The sequence below is a fragment of the Sceloporus occidentalis genome, unplaced genomic scaffold (genome assembly GCF_023333645.1).
Source record: "Sceloporus occidentalis isolate IW3139 unplaced genomic scaffold, rSceOcc1.0.p SCAF_13, whole genome shotgun sequence".
Lineage (NCBI taxonomy): Eukaryota > Metazoa > Chordata > Lepidosauria > Squamata > Phrynosomatidae > Sceloporus > Sceloporus occidentalis.
The window spans coordinates 9453171-9472389 of record NW_028316993.1 but is presented as its reverse complement, the minus strand read 5'-3'; the positions used below and the strand labels follow the sequence as shown (position 1 = coordinate 9472389).

Below are 19219 nucleotides of genomic sequence, written 5' to 3'. Positions count from 1 at the left end.
GGGAATGAGGCCCCCTCCAACGTAGAAACCTCTGCTCCTGGAAATGCTCAGGACCAGAATAATATTTTTATAGGATTAATATATTTTTCTGATTCCTGGCATCAAAGTCCTCCTGAGAGCCATAAAAATAGCTCTGGGATTGCATCTGGCCTACAGGATGCACTTTATCCATTCATTACAAAGACTCGACAATGAATGGTCCAGCGCACTGGGATCTGGCAGCATGGAATGATGGAGGCAGGGAAACAACAGTTTTATTATTATTATATTGTTTATTTCATTTTTATGCTGCCTTTCTCCCAGAAAGGGACCCAGGGTGGCTCACAAAATAAAAACATTTTAAAACTTTACAGTCAGAATTTAAAAACAATTAAAATCATTGAGTTAAAACAGTATAAAATTAACATTGGTTAATGGTTAAAAACATAAATAATCCCGGAATTTGTAGTTTGGTGAGGCACCAGTACTCCAGTTGGCAGTGTAGGCCAAAGTCCTTGCAAACTACAAACCCCAGGACTCCATAGGATTTGTGAATGATCCTTTTGTGAGACATACATGTTCTTCTTAATGGGGATTCCTTTGGTGTGAATCTAAAGCTCAGCACTTTCAGAAGGAGGCCAAAGAAAGAAGCCAGTCTGCAGCTCTTCAGCTGAAATGATTTGTCAGAAAGAGCAAATCCCTGACAGAATTTTTAAAATGTTAGAAGTCCATGGCTTTCCAAGCATGAAGGATCTCAGAAGTATTCTTCTCAGTCTCCCCACTGGGTAACTTCAGATCATCAGACTTGTCTCCATTGAAGTTTCCACATGGTCCACAGAGTTTCTCTGCAAGGGTCTCACTGGCTTTCACCATCACTTCTCCATTGGGATGGAGGTAAACTTGCACCTGAGTATCTAGGTCAATCATAGACCCATCCTGAATTCGGCTCACAGACACAGCATTTTTGATGTATGGCATCTGTACAGGGCGCCCATTTACCTGGAACACATGAAAATTTGGTGGAGATAAGATAAAGGTTTGTGATAAGGCCTAGATACCAAAACATTCCTTGTTTAAAAAGAGGAATAATTGTTGTTGTTAGCTGCCTTTGATTCAACCTCAACTCATGGCAACCCTGTGAATGAGATGTGTCCACCTCTCTGCTCAGATCCTGTAGGCTCAGGCCCATGGTCTCCCTACCTCAGGGCCCAAACAGACAAGCCAAAATAAAGCTGCTTTGGGTCACTTTGGAGGTATGCTGTTTGAATGACACATGTATCTTAAGAGGCCAGAAGCTGCACCAAAGCTATGCTCCAGTCCTTAGACAACATGCATATCTTTAGGTGTATACAAACTGAAAAGTGCAATACTGAAGAAATGAAGGGAAGGATCAAGCTCTAATCAGATGCATCTTGAATATTGCTGCTAGTTTGCCATTCTTTGCTTACCCACATCTTGTTGTTACTTTTCACGGCAACGAATGTATCTTGAAAGAAAACATAGATGGCCTTTGCAAGCACTAAGCCATCATCGCTGTCTCTTCCGAAGCTGACTAAGACCCTGAACCAGGAGAGGGCACTGTCATTGCAAAGAAGAGCCAATTCATAGACCCCACTCCAGAAGAAATCTCCCGAGGCACCATCAAAAGAAGTGAGCTGGGCTTCTGGAGAGATCTTGCACCGGCCTTCGCTCTGCTCACAGCCACGCACCCCATCTTTAAGTGTGCAAGTCTTTCCCAACGGACAACTGGCCTCCTCACAGATCAGCTGGCCAGAGACGCTGCTACAAGTACACTTTTCTGTACAGCTGCTCGAGAAGATGCTCTCTCCAGCCTATTGTATCAAGAGAGAGGATTTCATAGTGAGAGCTGGAAAATCAAATAAACCTTCAAATGACCTTTTTATGTATTGACTTAAGATGTTTATATTCTACCTTACCATGTGAAAAAAAATTATACATAATGACTTACATTTTTAAATGCATACACACTTTTAAAAGTTTGATTCCAAAGAAAGGAAAAAAGAAAAAGGAGAGAAATTGAGAACCTAGTATTTTGAATGTGGGCTATTCAAATACATTGATATAAGCTGACCACATTTCTAAAACTACATTTCCCCGAAGCTGGCATCTACAAAATACATGCCCAAACCCCCAATTATTATATATTTACTAAATTTATATACTGTCCAAGTGGCAAATGTCCTTGGGATGATTTACAAACAGCAAAACATGGAACAATCAATAAAGCCATGCCTCAGATAAATAAGCATTATTTAGCCACTGAAATTCAGTCTAGATTTGGTCTTATGTTAGAGCAGTAATGATTACAATCTTTTGTAAGGTGGTATTTTTGTATGCACTTGGTGGACTATTGCAATCATTCATTATATTCAGGGCAGTCCATTTAAAAATCATCATGTATCCGTGACATACCATGAGCCATGTTGTCCCCTCGAAAATAAGAGTGGAGAAATCATAGTTGTGGCACAAACATTTACCTTGAGATAGAGTCCACCATGCACACAGCCACACCTCTCAATAGGCACACAGGCACCCCCATCAGACATGTAACCTTCATTACATTCACAGCCTTCAAAGCAATTTGTTGTGTACTGGATAGGAATGGACACACTGAAACAACTGAAGTCAGAAGGTGCAGTGCAGGTTTCATAATGGCTGTTCAGGGGACAGATGAGTGCTGCAGAAAGAATCAGGAAAAGCAGTTTTAGTGGTTTTGAACTGAATGCAATGGATGAATTGAGATGGGTATAACATGTTCTTTGCCACATACATATTGTCCCATTGATTTCAATGGTTCTACTCTCATTGGGATTAGAACTGAATTCAGCCCAATGGTTCGGAAATATTCTCCTTCTTAAAGAATATGAAACTTTAATGGGATTGCTTTCAGGGATTTGGTTTTATTTATTTATTTGGTATACTGTGTGGCTTCTACCGTATGTATGTGACTTGAAGGCACATAATAACAAATGTGTGGCAATGGAGCTTTTGGCACAAACTGTCTGGGCTGGAGTTTGCACATTTGAATACATTGGGAACAGTGATATCAGAATCTCCATAGTCCAACCTCTGTGATGAGTAAAAAGGTGATCACTTTGGTCTGGGGATTAGAATACTATGTCAGTACTATAGAATGTGAGAGATAAAGCTTAGGGAAGATATAGTAGCTAGGAGCCAGGAAGCTCAGAGAGAGGGAATTAAGCAGTGGAGTAAACAAACAAACAAACAAACAAAAAGAAACATGGGAGAAAGGGGTCTTGAAGAAACATGGGGAAATGAAAAAAACCAGTGAATGTGAAACTGTTAAATTTCAGCCAACAAACCAAGCCATGTTTATGTAGTGTAGGGAGATGCACAAGAAAGTGGAAAAGAAAATGGTTCCCTGAAAACTTACGACAGAAAGAGGCTGTTCTCCAGGCTCCAATCTTGGCTCCAGATGCTTGACATGCAACTGCATAGGCTTGAAGGCTCTGACAGAGGGATTCTTGTGCTCCATCGGTCACACACATACCATAGAGGCAGTGCTCAAAATACTCAGCAGGGCTCACCAAGGAGTGACAATTTCTAAATGGGCCTGATTTGGACAGGATCTTTCCACAAGCACTCACAGCCTTGTATGGTTTGGCTTTGGCTATAGTGCAGGTGGGGCATCTCTCCCCACAGCCATCAGAGCAAATGGCACCATCCACAGGAACCTTCCAAGAGGCCCCAAACTCCTCCACACTTTCAGTGAGTTCTCCATTGGGTAGTATGAAGTCATCCCTCTTATCTCCATTGAAGTTGCCACCCAGACCACACATGTGTCCCTGGTATCTGCTAGGCACAGACACACGGACATATGAAGAAGTATCATAGAGGACTGTGAGGCCAAAGGAGGACTGGACAATGATGTTGTTCCCCTCCTGGGTGATCCAGAATTTCCCATCCTCTTTGTTCACTGGCAGAGTGTAGAACTCACCCTCTACCTATACCAATAATAAATATTATTATTTAGAGATCAGTTCTGGTCACACACAAATACATGTGAATACTATGCACATGACATTTTCTCAAGCAGGTGGCATACAAATCATTTGATTTTAATGTTAGGTACATACCATAGTCTTCCATTTCACTCCCCTCTCCAGTACAATAGTATATCCATGAATGGAGACCACAACAGTCTTTATTAGAATCAAAGGGTTGCCATCAAGCTTCTCATTTGCCACTGATACAGAGAAATCCACTATCCGTGGATCCTTGCTGCAGACTCTGGCTAATGTATAACTACAAGAGCCATGGAAGCTAAAACTTGTCCCATCAAAGGATATATAATGAGAGTTTCCAGATGCTATTGTTGTTCCATATCCGAGGGGATAGCAACCCAGGATGCCATTCTCTGAAGTGCACACCTCATGAGAAAAATGACAGAAAAATTGTTGGCAGTCAATGGTTCCATCATCCATGCATTGACACTTCTCCTGGCAGGAAGTATTAGGATAAAATTCCTCTCCCTTCTTGTAGTATCTTCCCTGGTGCACACAGCCACACTCTGTCTGAGGGACACATTGATCCCTGCTGAGGAGGAATCCAGAATCACAAAAACATCCTTCTGCGCACGATGTCTCACATGTTTTTGGAAAGGAATCATTGTGACACATAGCAGGGCAGCCACTTCCACAGAGCTCATAGTGGGAATTTTTGGGGCAGCTAAGGCCTGGAAAGACAGAAGGAGGGTCATTTTGTTGCTATTTGGAATACAAATAGGATTGATCTGAAATATCACAGGAAAATAAGAAGCTGTCTTTTACCGAGTCAAACCACTGCTCCATCTACCTCAATATTATAATCTCTGATCAGCACTGGCTCTCCAGAGTTTCAGCCAAGATTCTTCCCTGTTCCTCCCTGGAGGCACTAAGCCCCCTTACATTATTCTCTTCTATCATCAAAGTACTAACCAGGTCCAACCCTGTTTAGTTTCCTAAATCAAAAGAGATTGGATAGTTCAGGGTGGTATCATCTATTTGAAAATAATCTGATGTAATGTGTCATGCAAAGTGGCCTCTTGAACTCAATATGCAAAAGACTTCTAAACCATTGTAAGCAATGAAATGCACTTCCTATGAGATGTCTGGCTTGTGCACTACTACAGGAGTTAAAACACTGGGAGTGGTTATGAAATTTAGACAGTAATTCTATATAGTTGGACCCTTCCCCACCCAAATATAAACAATTGCCTACTACAACTAAATGCCATATTTTGCACAGTAAACTGGGAACCTTTGCAAATGCATCTTGCTTTTTAAAGACAAACTAGGATTATGCTGCACCTTCATTAAACATAGGCTGCGTTCCCACTATGATTTAAAGCGAATTGCTGATTGGGTTATATGACCATTGTTTCCATTTGAAACCAGTTCCGATCGTGTGTGTGTGTGTGTGTGTGTGTGTGTGTGTGTGTATATATATATATATAGAGAGAGAGAGAGAGAGAGAGAGAGAGTTCCCAAGCTGGGCTTCCCAGGCTTCCACTTACATCACTGCTGATGCACAGATGATTAATGCATTTTGAAGCAGTTCAAACTAGTGGGGATTACAATCCTGCCAAAAAAAGAAGCAATTACAAGGGGATAATGAAAAGATCCACTTTCATAGTGGGAACGACGGACCTTTTGGAATCGATTTACCAATACGGAGCGAAGGTGAATTGCAAACTGGTTTAAATGTAAGTGGGAATAAGCCCATAGGTTCAGTTTAGACATGGAGGGTATGCCTGTTTTCTCCAGTTAACCCATTTTCCATCCTGCAGCAGGATTTTCTCAGAGATGCATGCCTCAGCAATCAGGTTTTCAAATTATGCAAGTGTTTAACTTCCAATGATGAATCACAAAACAATGCATGACTCATCACTGAGGAACATCACATGCTGTGAGAAACAAATACCTTTTACCACTTGAGGGAACACCTCTTCTACTTAAAAACATTCTAAGCATATTATCTAGTTGGACCCCAACATTCAATAAGCAGCACTTACTGCAGAAGGAAGTCGATCTCCACTGTCCAAGCTGAATGCCATGATCTTGACAGGCTGTCACATAGGCAGTGATGGCATTGCAGAGTATGTCATGGTCACCCCTGTATGCACAGGTGTCAAAGACACAATCATCAAAGTAGATTGTTGGGTCAATGATCTTATGGCATTGTTGAAATGGTCCATCCTTTCTGACAAGGATCCCACAGAATTGGTCCCCCTTGTAGGTCTGTATTGATGTTTCCTGGCATACTGGACAATCAGTAGTACATCCTCCAGAGCATCCTGGGACCTCCTTCAGCTTCCAGCTGTCTGCAAATTGAGTTTCATCGCTAGCTTCAGTGCCATCCTTCATGGAAAAGTCATCATTGATATCCTGATTGGCATTGCCACAGAGCCCACAGACAGCATTGGCATACGTACTGGGAAGAATGACTCTGGCATAGCTGTACCAGTCAAAGCTGACTTTCAGATCAAAGTCTGTTTTGATGAAGCCATGGACCCCACTGATGTAGACCTTGATTTTGTTTTCATAGGTGAATGGTGGGTCAACAAAGATTCCATTGACCTGAAAAACAGTAGTTATAGTGAGGGCTTTTAGTGAATTTATGGAAGGGGTAGATTTGCTCTGACCATCATTGAACAAAATGGACAGTTAATGCTACATGTGACGGCTTTACTTCTTTTGGTCCAAGCTAGAGAATCTCCTCCTCTCATTAGCTGCTCCTTCCTTCTGTCACTTGCTTCTTCTGCCCTCTCTTCCTTTCTCCTTCTCCATTTGTCCTTCCTGAGATTTCTGTTTTTCACACCACTGCCAAGTTTGTATCTTTCTCTTTGACCATTTTGCCTCTTGGTACTGTGCCTATCTTTCTGTTCTGTCTCACAGTTCCATAGGAGCTTCTCACAGTCTAACCAGCCCATACTGAGCTTTGCCTTTCAGTCTTTTATGGGATGTTAAAGCCAACCAAACAAATGTCCATATAGGCTAGTTTCTTCCACAGACAAGGGTCATTGTAGAAAACAGATTTATTTTATATCATAAGAGAAGTGGGGCTTCTTTTCCACAGTCAATACACAGTGTGGACAGGGTATCAAACTGGATTTTCCATGTTCACACATCATCCTCTGGTATAATAATATGTCCAACATGGTTTCCTCATACTGTACATTTCCCTGCCCTTACCATCATAGGCTGACAGGAAAGGGGGCAAAAATGTAGAATACAATGAAATCACAGTACATGTTGATTACACTAAACGTTACCAGGGATGTGTCTGCACTACACAATTATAGCTCTTCAATTCCACTTTAAAATGCTTGACTTCCTCATATGAAACCTGGAATTTGTAATTTTGAGAGGTACTTAGAGTTTGCTGCCAGACAGCTGTAATACAGTAGTGCAGGGAGTGCACTGCGGAATTCTAAGTATCTCATCAGACTACAAATCCCAAAATTTCCAAAGATGAAGCTGTGGCAGTTAGAGTGATATCAAAGTGTTGTAATTGTGCACTGTGTATACAGCCCTGGAAGAGAAGGGAAAGCAGCAAAATGTAATTTTGTAGCTCTTAGAATATATGTAAGTGTGTGTGTGTGTGTTAGAAACTCTCATTGCTGATCACACAGAAAGTTCCATATATAGTGAAGACTCTTCCCTGCAGACTATCACTCTCTATATATGGAAGACATACACAAAACAAGGGTATCCTTCTCCCTTCTCCTCACACATTCAGATTAAACCTGTTCTGAATACTTGAATAGGGCTTATGTGTATTACTCTGCTCAAGTGTTCAAAAAAGGTTTAATCTGAATGTGTAAAAGTGTGAAGAGGACAGGATCGTCTATGCACAGACCTTCTACATGCAACCAGGACCCGAAATTTGTTAATCTCCCTGATTGTGTGGAACACCTTCATATTTAGTAGAGGCTCTTCTTTATACTGCTGCTCTCTACATGTCAAGAATGATAGTGGAGGAAGACACAATATGCATGCTCCTCTTCTCACATATTTGGAATAGTCCTTTTTTAAACACCAAAACAGGGCTCACATGTTTATATGTATCTTCCCTATTTCGAAGAAGCCTTGCTCCCTTACCCACGTAAGCACATATTAAAATGTATTAGCAAGCTCCCCACTGTCCCTTTAAAAATAAACAGTTTTTCCCTACCTAAGGAAAAGACTCATGTGCTGTGAAACTGAACTTCAGAGCATATTATGCGGCTGCCCAAACACTAAACGCATAATTTGAACCCTTATCATCTTTTCTTTTGTCCAACATACCTACCTGAACCCTGCGTGGATATTCTTGGCTCAGGCTGATGGTCATGTTGTAGACCTCCAGAGTCACTACTTTGGTGAAGGATACTGCCTTATTGCCTCGGTTGTTATTTTCCACACTGACCAAAAATGGGATAAGGGTAGGGTCCTTGGAACAAACCCCCGCCATCTGATAAATACATGTCCCCATGAAATCATATTTCTTTCCATCAAAGGTGCTATAGTGAGGGTCTCCAGATGCTATGCAGGTGTAGTGCTTAGGGGCCTGACAGCCCCGGACCCCATTGACTACAGCACATTTCTTATTGCCCTTGCAAGAATCTTCTTTGCACACAACCTTGCCTAAAGTGGGGTCACACTTGCAGAGCGTATGACAGTCTTCATCATCCCAGAACTCCTCCTCTGCCTTGTAGGTTGCACCTTTATGCATGCAGTTGCAGGCCTCCACTGGGACACATTCGCCAGCACTAAGAACATAGCCCTCATTGCACTGGCAGATGGCAACACAGGTGTCATCACACGTTGAGGGAGCAGTGCGGTCAGAACATGTCATGGGGCAGCCATTTCCACAGGCCTCATAGTGGCTGTTCTCAGGGCAGGATGCTGGGACTGGAATGGGATCTGAATGAAACAAAGATCAAAATTGGCCAAAGTTTTGAAGACTTTTCTTACAGTGGGAATTTTTTTTACTAAAATTACTCTTGCTTCATTCAATAATGAAATTAGCAAAGAATTACATCCTTACTCTGTTCATTTGACCCTTCCATATCAAATTCAGTGCCTGAACACATCTATCGCCCATCTGATCTTTCTCTGCCATACCTGAAATGGACCTTAAATGGTAGCTTGCCTTCACATTCAGCTAAGGCTTATTGTTCTGCATCTCCAGCAGCCAAGAGTCATTGGTTTTAATTCCGTTCTGATGATGTCTCTACTGACACCATGTCAAAAGAAGGATGGAAATATAATATAAAGGCCTGATTTTTTTACTCTTCTTTCAATAGAAAGGATGGCCAAGAAGGGCAGATAAGGAAGCTGAACTACCAGCAGCAGTGTAACTGGCAAATCAGGTTGACATGTTTTTAAAAGATCTCCATCTGAGATTTTTGGCTCATGCAGGTATATCTTGTGCAGGACTAGGAAACCTTTGGATCTAGAGATGTTGTAGCACCCAATTCACCAATGGTCCTGTTCAATTTGGTCAATGATAAGAGACCATGGACATAGTAGTCCAAAACATTTGGATGACCAATACCTCCCTGCCTCTTTCCTAGTGTTCTGCATTGAGACAAACTATCAGACTTTCCTTTGGCATGCATTCAGAAGCAGAAGATTGTGGCAGCAGCCCTGACTGGATAATGTGTAAGGAGTCTGGCTGTACTTTATGTGAAAGATAAATAGTGTAGCAGTACAAGATACTTTTTATGCCGAAGGTCCACATCAGTGATATTTGTATATGAACAGGTGTACTCTAGGTGAATATAGATACATTCTAGCCAATGTGCATCAATTAATTTCTTCTTACCATTAGAAATGCAACTCATGGTTCCGTTTTGGAATCCACAGGCCTCATTGACAGCACAGCTATGAACTTCACATATTAGGCCATGTTCTGGGATGCAGATGCAACTTTCCTGGCACTTATTTAGTAGAACGGTTTCATTGGACTGGTAGAAGGTTTAGAAAACAGTTAAATAAAGCAATAAAATTATGACAGACATCTGATCTATGAAATCCAGATCTGATAAAAACATCTAGGTCTTGGAAGTAAATAGAATCCACTCAAGGGTTCTGAATTACCTCTTGCTACCTGATGGAAAGCTACATCTACACACACACATAAACACACACACACACACACACACACAGAGAGAATAAACTGTAATAGGGGAAAGAAAATCAGTTTCACATTTCATGGAATTCTTAAAATGGCAAGTACTGTATTTTATATCTCCAACAGGAAAAAATGTGAATTTTGATAAATTCTTATCTTTCCAGGGGCAACCAGAAAACCTATTTAAACTGGTGTATTTGGCAACGGACCCCTTAGTAGTTTTTAAGAACCGCAATGATCTGCATCTTCAATAGTGTGAATAAGTTATCAGATCGATTTGGATCATGCAGTCATTCAGGAAATGAAGGTACCTCCATTTTGATGTAGAACAGGGGCCAATGGGAACTTCAGACTGTATTTAAATGCCACGGAGCTGCCTTAAAACAACGGTGAATCAATTTTGTATCACAGATGCGAATCTCTTCATGCAAAAAACATAAGTGTGACTGGCCCCTTTATCTATCCATTTGATTTCACCCCAACTACTTTTTTTAATCACATACTTTCCATCTCAAAGATATAATATTTTGCAAATTCTCACCCATCCTTACTCTAAACAGAATACAAGACATTAATGGATATGATACTTCAAACACAAATGAAAAACCCTAAGGCAGGCTAAAGCCAATTCACTGAAAGCTTTCTTGGGATATATTTTTGGCAGAATGGACTGAGGATCACTATAGCAGTGCTTCTTAAGCTATCTGATGTCAAGGACTGATATTATGTGTGTCCATTGGCTGCAATTTTCTTTCTTTCCTGGGAACTCCCAGGGACTAGCAGTTGTTGAGACATGAACAGACATGGGTCCATGGATCACCATTTTGAGTAGCACTGCATTAACCCATGTTTGGTGCTAGAATTCATTGCTCAGCACTGTTTTGTGTTACCAGGGGCCTGAACAGACAGGCCAAAATAAAGCTGCTTCAGGTCACTTTGGAGATATGCTGTTTAAATGACACACACATCTTAAGAGGCCAGGAGCTGCACCAAAGCTGTACTCAAGTCCTTAGGACTGGAGTGTGTCTTTGGTGCAGCTTCCGTCCTCTTAGGACACATGCATCATTTAAACAGCTTACCTCGAAAGTGACCCGAAGCAGCTTTATTTTGGCCTGTCTGTTCAGGTCCAAAGACAGATAGTAGAACTAGGCTTCTACTTAGCTGCCTTGGGCCTTCTACAAGGAGCAAGGTGGTATATACATAAAATAAAACTTAATGTGCATTGAAAAATATAGAGGTTTGATTACACTTGCTTGCAATGACCAGTTGGGATGTTTGGAGTAAAGCCAAACACAAGCATTTAGAAGAAGAAATAAATCATCTGGTCCCTAAGAAATACTGAGAACAAGAGAAACAGAGGGTGAGAGAATCAGATCTTAAAGACCAGCCTACCTTGAAGTAGGTTCCATTCACAAAGCACCCACAGCTCTCTGCAGGAACGCATCTAAACCCATCAAAGAGGAAGCCATCATCACACTGGCAACCTGCAGAGCACTGTTCTGAGCATGGTTCAGGATCTGTGTTCCTGGCACAACTGGTGGAGCACAGATCAACACAGTCTTCATAGTGACTATTAGCTGGACAGCTGGGAGCTAAAACAGACAAGGGCATACACATTAGAATGTAAACAATGGATAGTCGTATTCAAAATTGGTGGCAGGGGAGAGAAGTCAGTTTGAGTAAACCTGGCAAACTGGCCTAGATCTCATAACAGTTAGCTGGGAAGCTTAGAGCTCAGTTAGAAAACCATTCACATTACATTAGGGAGTAGGTCCCGTGGGTGTCTCACCATGACACTACATTTCTACAGTGGTGGGATTGCCATGCTCCTGTGAGACAGGAGTGCTGCTAGTAGGGTCTCCCATACCAGATAGGCTTCAGACCTGTCTTCCATATCAGACAAGTCAAAAGCTGTGCAACACCACATATCAAAGGAACATGGAATGTGAGACACATTAATCAGGGGAAGCTAGACATAGTAAAATAATAAATGGAATAAAACATTACAATACCTGGGGTGAGTGAGCTAAAGTGGACAGTAATGGGACGCTTTGAATCTGATAATTACTAGTTTTTTTACTCAGAAGAGTAAAATCTAAGAAGAAATGGGGTAACCATTTCTTCTCCAGGCTAAACATCCCCAGCTCCCTAAGTCGTTCCTCATAGGGCATGGTTTCTAGACCCTTCACTATTTTAGTCACCCTCCTTTGTCCATGCTCCAGCTTCTCAATATCCTTTTTGAATTACTTGCTAATTAGCTTACTTGCTGTTCACCTCTATGATCTTTGGAATAGCGGTATATAATATAAAACATATTATTATTATTATTATTATTATTATTATTATTATTATTATTATTATTAATTATGGCGTCCAGAACCATACGCAGTATTCCAGGTGCGGCCTAACCAAAGCAGAATACAGTGGCACTAATATTTCCCTTGATCTAGACACTATACCTCTATTGAGAAGACTAGGACAGGGAAAGGCAGCTATGAAAGAACTGGACAAGATCCTAAAGTGCAAAGACTAACACTGAATACTAAATTGTCCAAACCATTTTATTCCTCATCACCATGTATGGATGTATGAGCTGGACAGTAAAGAAAGCAGAGAGAAATAAAATCAACTCATATTAGGTATGGTGCTGGAGAAGAGTGCTGAGGATACTGTGGATGTCCAAAAAGAGAAACAATTGGGTCCCAGAACAAATCAAGCCCAAATTCCCCCTGAAAGCCAAGGTGACTAAATTAAAGTTGTTGCATTTTGTATAAACCATGAGAAGAAAAAGACTCCTTAGAAAAGGCAATGGTGCTAGGAAAAAGAGGAAAGCAGCAGGAAGAGAGAAAAACTCCAGGCCAGTGTCCCAAATGCAGTCCAGGTAACCAAGCAAGCCCTGATTGCTACACAGCTGATGAGCAAGCCTAGTAACAGCTTATAGTTAAGCATTTACTTTACTTACAAGCCTTAAGAAGACCCAGAGTTCAGCCCTAGTATGTGCCGGGGGCACCCTTTTGGCACGCGAGCATTCAGACAGTGACGTGTTTTGTATGACGCGTCCAAAAGGTGCAGCAGACAAGGGATGTCAGTGGGCCGCTCCAGGCTGCTAATGGATGAATCATTGTAGCGGCCATGGCAGCAACGATCCAAAGGAGAAAGGGGTGACCTCTGGCCGCCCCTTTCTTCTAATCTGTATAGCCCCAAATTTTATCTACCATTCTATTAAAAAAAATCTTGTGATCCATGTTGCCATTTTTTTACAGGAAAAAAAAGTTTCAGGGAAAAAATGGAGGCTAAAGTACTCTCTATATGATATAGAGCACTGATCTCATAGTCCATCATCATCATCATCATCATCATCATCATCATCATCATGATGTTTATTCATACCCCATCTTCCTCCCAGTACAGGGACTCAAGGCAGCTTACAAATCTAAAACAATCCAAGTTAAAACACAATAAATATGCAATATTCATGTTTAAAAAACAATTAAACAATACAAACAATTAAAAATGTTACATTATTAACGTTTAAAGTTTAAAACTCTTTAAAACAAGATAGTCTAGACTATTTCCATTTGGGACTGATGGGAGTCTAAAACCCCTGGAGGTCACCATGTTGCCAAAAACATTCCTAGGCTATTATCAAATTATTCATTAACTATTCATTCACCCATAAACTATTCATTTATCCTTGTATAAATGACAACACTTACAGGAAGAACAGAGGGCCACAGATCCGTAACCATCCCGTTGTGAGCCTCCAAGGAGGAAGAGTCCAAAGGGAGTGCTGGGGTGCTCTAGGGAGAGTGCTGTTCTGCCTAAACGGTGCTCAGCCCAGGAATATTCTGTGCCAAGAATTGGTTTCCAGTGGATGCTTCCTGTAGCCTTTTGGTCTAGTGTGATTCCACCAGATTCTGAAGTTTTGGCTAGGATAACAGCATAATTGTCAAACTGACTCATTCCATCCACATGGTATGACTTGCAATAGCTTGTAACGGGGGGAATATTGATGAGGAATGGGTCATATATTCTACTCCCTCTTGAAACCCCAGTGAAGAAGAAAAGGACTTGGATGCCATGGTCAGCCAGTATGTAAAGCGGCTGGGAGGGCTGAACATTCAGCTGGATAACTTCTCCGGTTTCCATTTGATGGGAGAATTTGGTGGGCCCAGATTGGTATGACATGGAAGTCCTCTGGGAAGCGGTTACATACACAATGTCATAACGCCTCTGGAAGGACAGTGGAGGGATAAGGAAAGTAGTTCCCCAGCTGGAAACAGGCAGGAGTTGTTCAACAACATGATCACAATGTGTGTGTTTCATAGCACAGCTATGCCCACTCAAGACAGCTACTGGTTCATTGGATTCAACCCAGGTGCCTGATAAATCATCTGAGCTTTGGATCTGGATTGCTTGGAAGGCCTCGAGCTCAACAGCGAGCCTGTCCCCTGCATGATAAACATGTCCTTTGAATATCACAGTCCCTTGCAGTTCGATATTAACCCTGGTAGGAACTGCATGGGTCATAACCACAAATTCCTTGAAAGTATTTTCCATGTTGCCCTCTGGGGTTACCACATAATACAATGTCCCTAACTGCTGGATTGGATACACGACTGTGGCACCGGTTGTGTAGTCCTTGTGACTGGTGGAGAAGACAGTGATGTCTTTGTCTGCTTGGATCCACACAGTGTTGTCAGAGAAAGCACTCCCCAAGATCTCTAAGGTGTCTGGAAGTTCAACTGGAAGTGTTTGTCCTTCAGTAAGAGAAAATGTTTTCTGTACCATATGGCCATTTGCTGTCACTGTAACAGTGGTTGCAGGGTGATATGCAGTGATGAGCAGCTCGAATTTAGGATTGTGTTGTCTTTTATTGAGGTTGGATAAGAAAGCTGTGACAAATTTCTTCCCAAGGGAATTTGATAAACATGATCCTGAAATAAATAAATAGAGAGAAAGAATGAAAGATATAGAGATAGATAGAGAGAGAGAGAGAGAAAGAGAGAAAGAGATAATACCACAGTTTCTTGATGTACAGTGGAGGCTGAGGGCTGCCATGTCAGCTGGGCAGTGAATCCACTTTCAGTTTAAGTGTGACCTTTAAAGTAACTTTCCAATATGTTGAAGCTGTTTTGGAGATAAGGGTACACCACCCTGGGCAGCTTCATTGAAATTTAGACTGAAATCAATAATGGATTCACCCTACCATTGACATGGGAGCCACTAGGTAGCCCTGATCAAGTTTATTAGGTGCCCCATGATGTAAACTAATGTGTACCATTAGAAGATCCTTTCCAACTCTATCATTCTAGGTAGATTATACTATTGGCTGGTTGACTACTCCTAATGTGGAATGGTAGGTTCTATTGCATGGACTCTCTATCTGTTCCAGTGAACAGACAAATCTCTGCAATCGGTCAATCATTCTACCATAGGGAACCATGCAATTCAAAAGTAAGGATGACATTAAAATTAAGCACAGCACAGGATACTACTCCAGATTTATATTACCTATGTAAATGAAAAGCATGCACCTTTATTGTTATTGTGTGCCTTCAAGCCATTTCTGACTTATGGCAACCCTAACGTGACCCTATCATGGGGTATTCTTGGCAAGATTGGTTCAGAGGATGGTGGCTTTTGCCTTCTGCTGAGGCTGAGAGAGTGTGATTTGCCCAAGGTCAGCCAGCGGGTTTCCATGACTGAATGGGGAGCCAAAACCTGGTCTCCAGAACCAAAGCCCAGCATTCAAATTACTAAATCACACTGGTGCTCATGCTTTGACATGTGAATGAATGAACTTACTTTTCATAGGCTTTTAAATCAATTGGTTTCTTAAGCATTAGATAGATTGACAGGTAAATTGGACCACCAAGTCAAACTGAACATTTCCCACTAGAAAGTCCACAGCCATGTAGATAGAACAGTATAGACCAGAGTGTTACAAGTGTTGTTGGACCGCTCAGCCTTAGCTAGCATTGACAGTGGTGAGGAATGCTGGGAGTTGTGGCCCCACAACAGCTGAAGAACCACACTTTGCCCGTCTCTGAGATAGACATCAGAAACAAGAAACAAAGTCTGAGCAGAGGGGTTCTGTGACACCATGGGGAAAATGCTAGCCCAGCACTAGAGTAGTGCACCAGCAAGGATTATGGTCTCTGTCTCCACCTTATGGGCATTTGGGCTCTTAGCAAGGACAGCCCAAGATTCAGGAAAGTGATCTGACTGCCTATGGAGGGCAAGATTTGTTCAGAGGAGGTTTGTCATTGCCTTCCCCTGAGGCTGAGAGCATATAGACTGAAAATTGGAAGCAATGTCTTCCGACTGACTTTACTTACCAGCCAAAAGTGCCAAACCAGTCAAGAGGAATATAGTTCTCTTCATGGCCATGGCTATGAGACAAAGAGGTAAAAGGAAAGAAAGATGATGTGAAGATTTATTTGGGGGAAAAATACACCTGAAAATAGCGTACCATACATTTCATTTCCCCACATATTGCAACTTTTTTGAGATTTGAAAACAATTTTGCACCTGAGGTATAAACCTTACCTGCTCTATGACTGGGTAATTTTAAATGACTGTTCCTACCTCCTTTGGTACATCTGAGCAAAATATTGCCTGTTCCCAACATCACCAGCACTTCATTGTTTATGCACTAAAAGTGAAAATTTAAGCTGAACTGAATCGTAGTTATTTTCTTGTTTATATGTGTTTCCCCCATACCTACCGCAACGGCACAATGGCAAAGGTAGCAACATATTTGCAAAACATCTCCCACACCTCTGTCCTGAGCTCTGACATTATTTAGATGATTTCTGGACGCTGCAGAAGAGGTCTGCAGCCATCATTGCAATGGATGCCCCTGAAGACCACAGTGGGTTATAACACCACACCCATCCAATGTCCTGGTTTGGCAATGTCCTAACATTGAGCCAGGGCAGTTAAAGTGGACTCAAACTGGATTATTCCTGCCGTGTGGACCTAAGAGAAAACATTTGTACACCTAGCACAGTACTGGGAACAGTAACTGTCAACAAGTCTCTAGGTTTTACTCTTTCCAGGACTACCTGGAGCTGCCAGGGAGTAAACCTTGGACTCCTGAGTGCAAAGCATGTGCCCTACCACTGAGCAAAGACCCTTCCCCATTCTCTTACCGTCTGTAAAACTGTCTTGGCTTGATGAAGAAGAACTCTTCCCATTTGCCATATGGCTCTGCTGCTTCTTGTGCTTTTATAAGGGGAATGAGTCAAAACCTATTGCCTAATGAACTTTGGGGCGAGCTCCAGCTGGCCAAATGGGCAGGATCAATGCAAGAACCACATAACAAAAATATAACCCCTGCAAGTCATGAGTCTGGCCCCAGACAAATACAGCTATCTGTCTTAGCTTGGCTTTCATGTGTTTCCAAAATATATTTTAGCATTTGAAATAGCTGGAAAACAGCAGCATTCTTCCTAATTAATGTGGCATGAATAGAACAGACTTCCGTTCCAAGGATTAGCATAGTATTAATAGTTAAGCCACTAAAGTATTACTATATAAAGTATTAAATAAATAAAGTATTACATAAATATTAAATAAGTGTTAAATAAAGTATTAAACAAAGTATTAAAATATCATTAAATTCATAATCTTTAAACCCCCATGTGTTACTGAGATCATTCACTGTCCACTGAAGGATGGGATACCTCAAGTGGGGGAGTTAACTCAAACCTCCAATCTAGCCCCTTCCAGATGTGCTGGACTACAACTCCTATAATTCCCACTGATTACATAAGAACCAACTAAAAGAAGAAGTATTCCTGGTATATTGTTTTGCAACCACCACCAACACCCCAGTGAGGGCATTTACTGTACATATATCTGCTTCTGTTTTTCTGGATTTGCACATTATTCATTATTTGCATTTTTGTAACATACATATTTTTCTCTGGTTGTCTTGTTTTTAAATGGATGCATGTGTTCATAGACGCTTTCCAAACGCACACACCCTCAGTGCATGAATGAGATCACAACTTGTAGATGTATAGGGTTTTGACAGCAAATGGCATTGAAGTCTGGGAGTAGCTAATTGGTATTTCTGAAAAGAAAAACAACAACCCTCCATCACTACCACCACTAGCATCCCTCCATTCCTTGCCTTCTTGTGCTGCATTCATCTCAGTCTTTTGTATCTCAGTTGGGCTCCTTGCCAGCATCAGAGTGCCAGCTAAAGTGATCCTCAGCAAAGAGAATACAGAGAAGTAACCTGGCAGGGAGGTCTAGCATGCCTTCCCACTGGCCTGTTACAGACTGCCAAAATAAAGCTGCTTCGGGTCTCTTTGGAGGTATGCTATTTAAATGATGCATGGGTCCGGAGGTCGCGCCAAAGCAACATGCCATTCCTAAGCACTGGAGTGCAGCTTTGGTGCAGCTTCCGGACTCTTAGGGTGCATGCATCATTTAAACAGCATACCCCCAAAGAGACCCGAAGCAGCTTTATTTTGGCAGTCTGTATGGGGCCTATGTGTTCTTTTTGCTCCTTCCTCCCCAACATACATTGCATACATGATTATTCGGGCTCTAACTGAAATATTAACTGCACCTGTTCCAGGTCAATGGTTATTTCTTCAGTTACATCCTTTTGTGAATGCTTCTCTGAGCATGTACAATCTGCTTTCACTCAACATTGTGTTGGTTTAGCCACTCCTGTACTGTTTTGGAGCCAGAAGAATAGCAATGGTCCACAAGACAAAGATCAAGATGGTTTCCTCACTCACTCTAGCTCAATGTAGCTGAATTTTTTTATTACACTAACAGATCTTGAGAAACTGCTTTTTAAAAACATTTAACTATAGCTATACCTCTAATTATACCATTCTAACTGACCTCAATGAATTATCGTTGTAGTTTTAATTTTAGATGGTAAATCTTACTCATTATTTGAGAGTAACTAATAAATACTTTTCAAGAGCCAGTATGGTAGAGTGGTTTGAGTGTTGGAGTACAAGTCTGGAGACCAGGGTTCAATTCTCCATTCAGCCATAGAGATCCACTGGGCAACTTTTCAGGAGTCACAGACTCTCAGCCCCAGAAAATCTTAGGCCTCAGTGTCAAT

The 19219-nt window shown here is 41.5% G+C and overlaps 1 protein-coding gene across 2 annotated transcripts; it reads right to left on the bottom strand.

Annotated features, from left to right (window-relative positions):
* Positions 1 to 252: 252 nt before the first annotated feature.
* LOC149304884 (IgGFc-binding protein-like) lies at positions 253 to 18343 on the bottom strand. 2 transcript variants are annotated; one of them, XM_089478549.1, is made up of 12 exons: positions 18043 to 18343; positions 16461 to 16514; positions 13836 to 15056; positions 11512 to 11711; positions 9811 to 9952; positions 8293 to 8906; positions 6014 to 6578; positions 4098 to 4696; positions 3395 to 3965; positions 2478 to 2677; positions 1428 to 1811; positions 253 to 978 (listed from the first exon to the last, which is right to left on the bottom strand). In XM_089478549.1, the coding sequence occupies exons 2-12, from the start codon at positions 16510 to 16512 to the stop codon at positions 700 to 702; spliced, it is 4827 nt and encodes a 1608-aa protein (XP_089334675.1). In that variant the 5' UTR covers positions 16513 to 16514; positions 18043 to 18343; the 3' UTR covers positions 253 to 699. The 2 variants fall into 2 exon arrangements, with proteins under 2 accessions (XP_089334675.1, XP_089334674.1); XM_089478548.1 differs by lacking the exon at positions 18043 to 18343 and adding an exon at positions 17277 to 17474.
* Between the last annotated feature and the right edge of the window lie 876 nt (positions 18344 to 19219).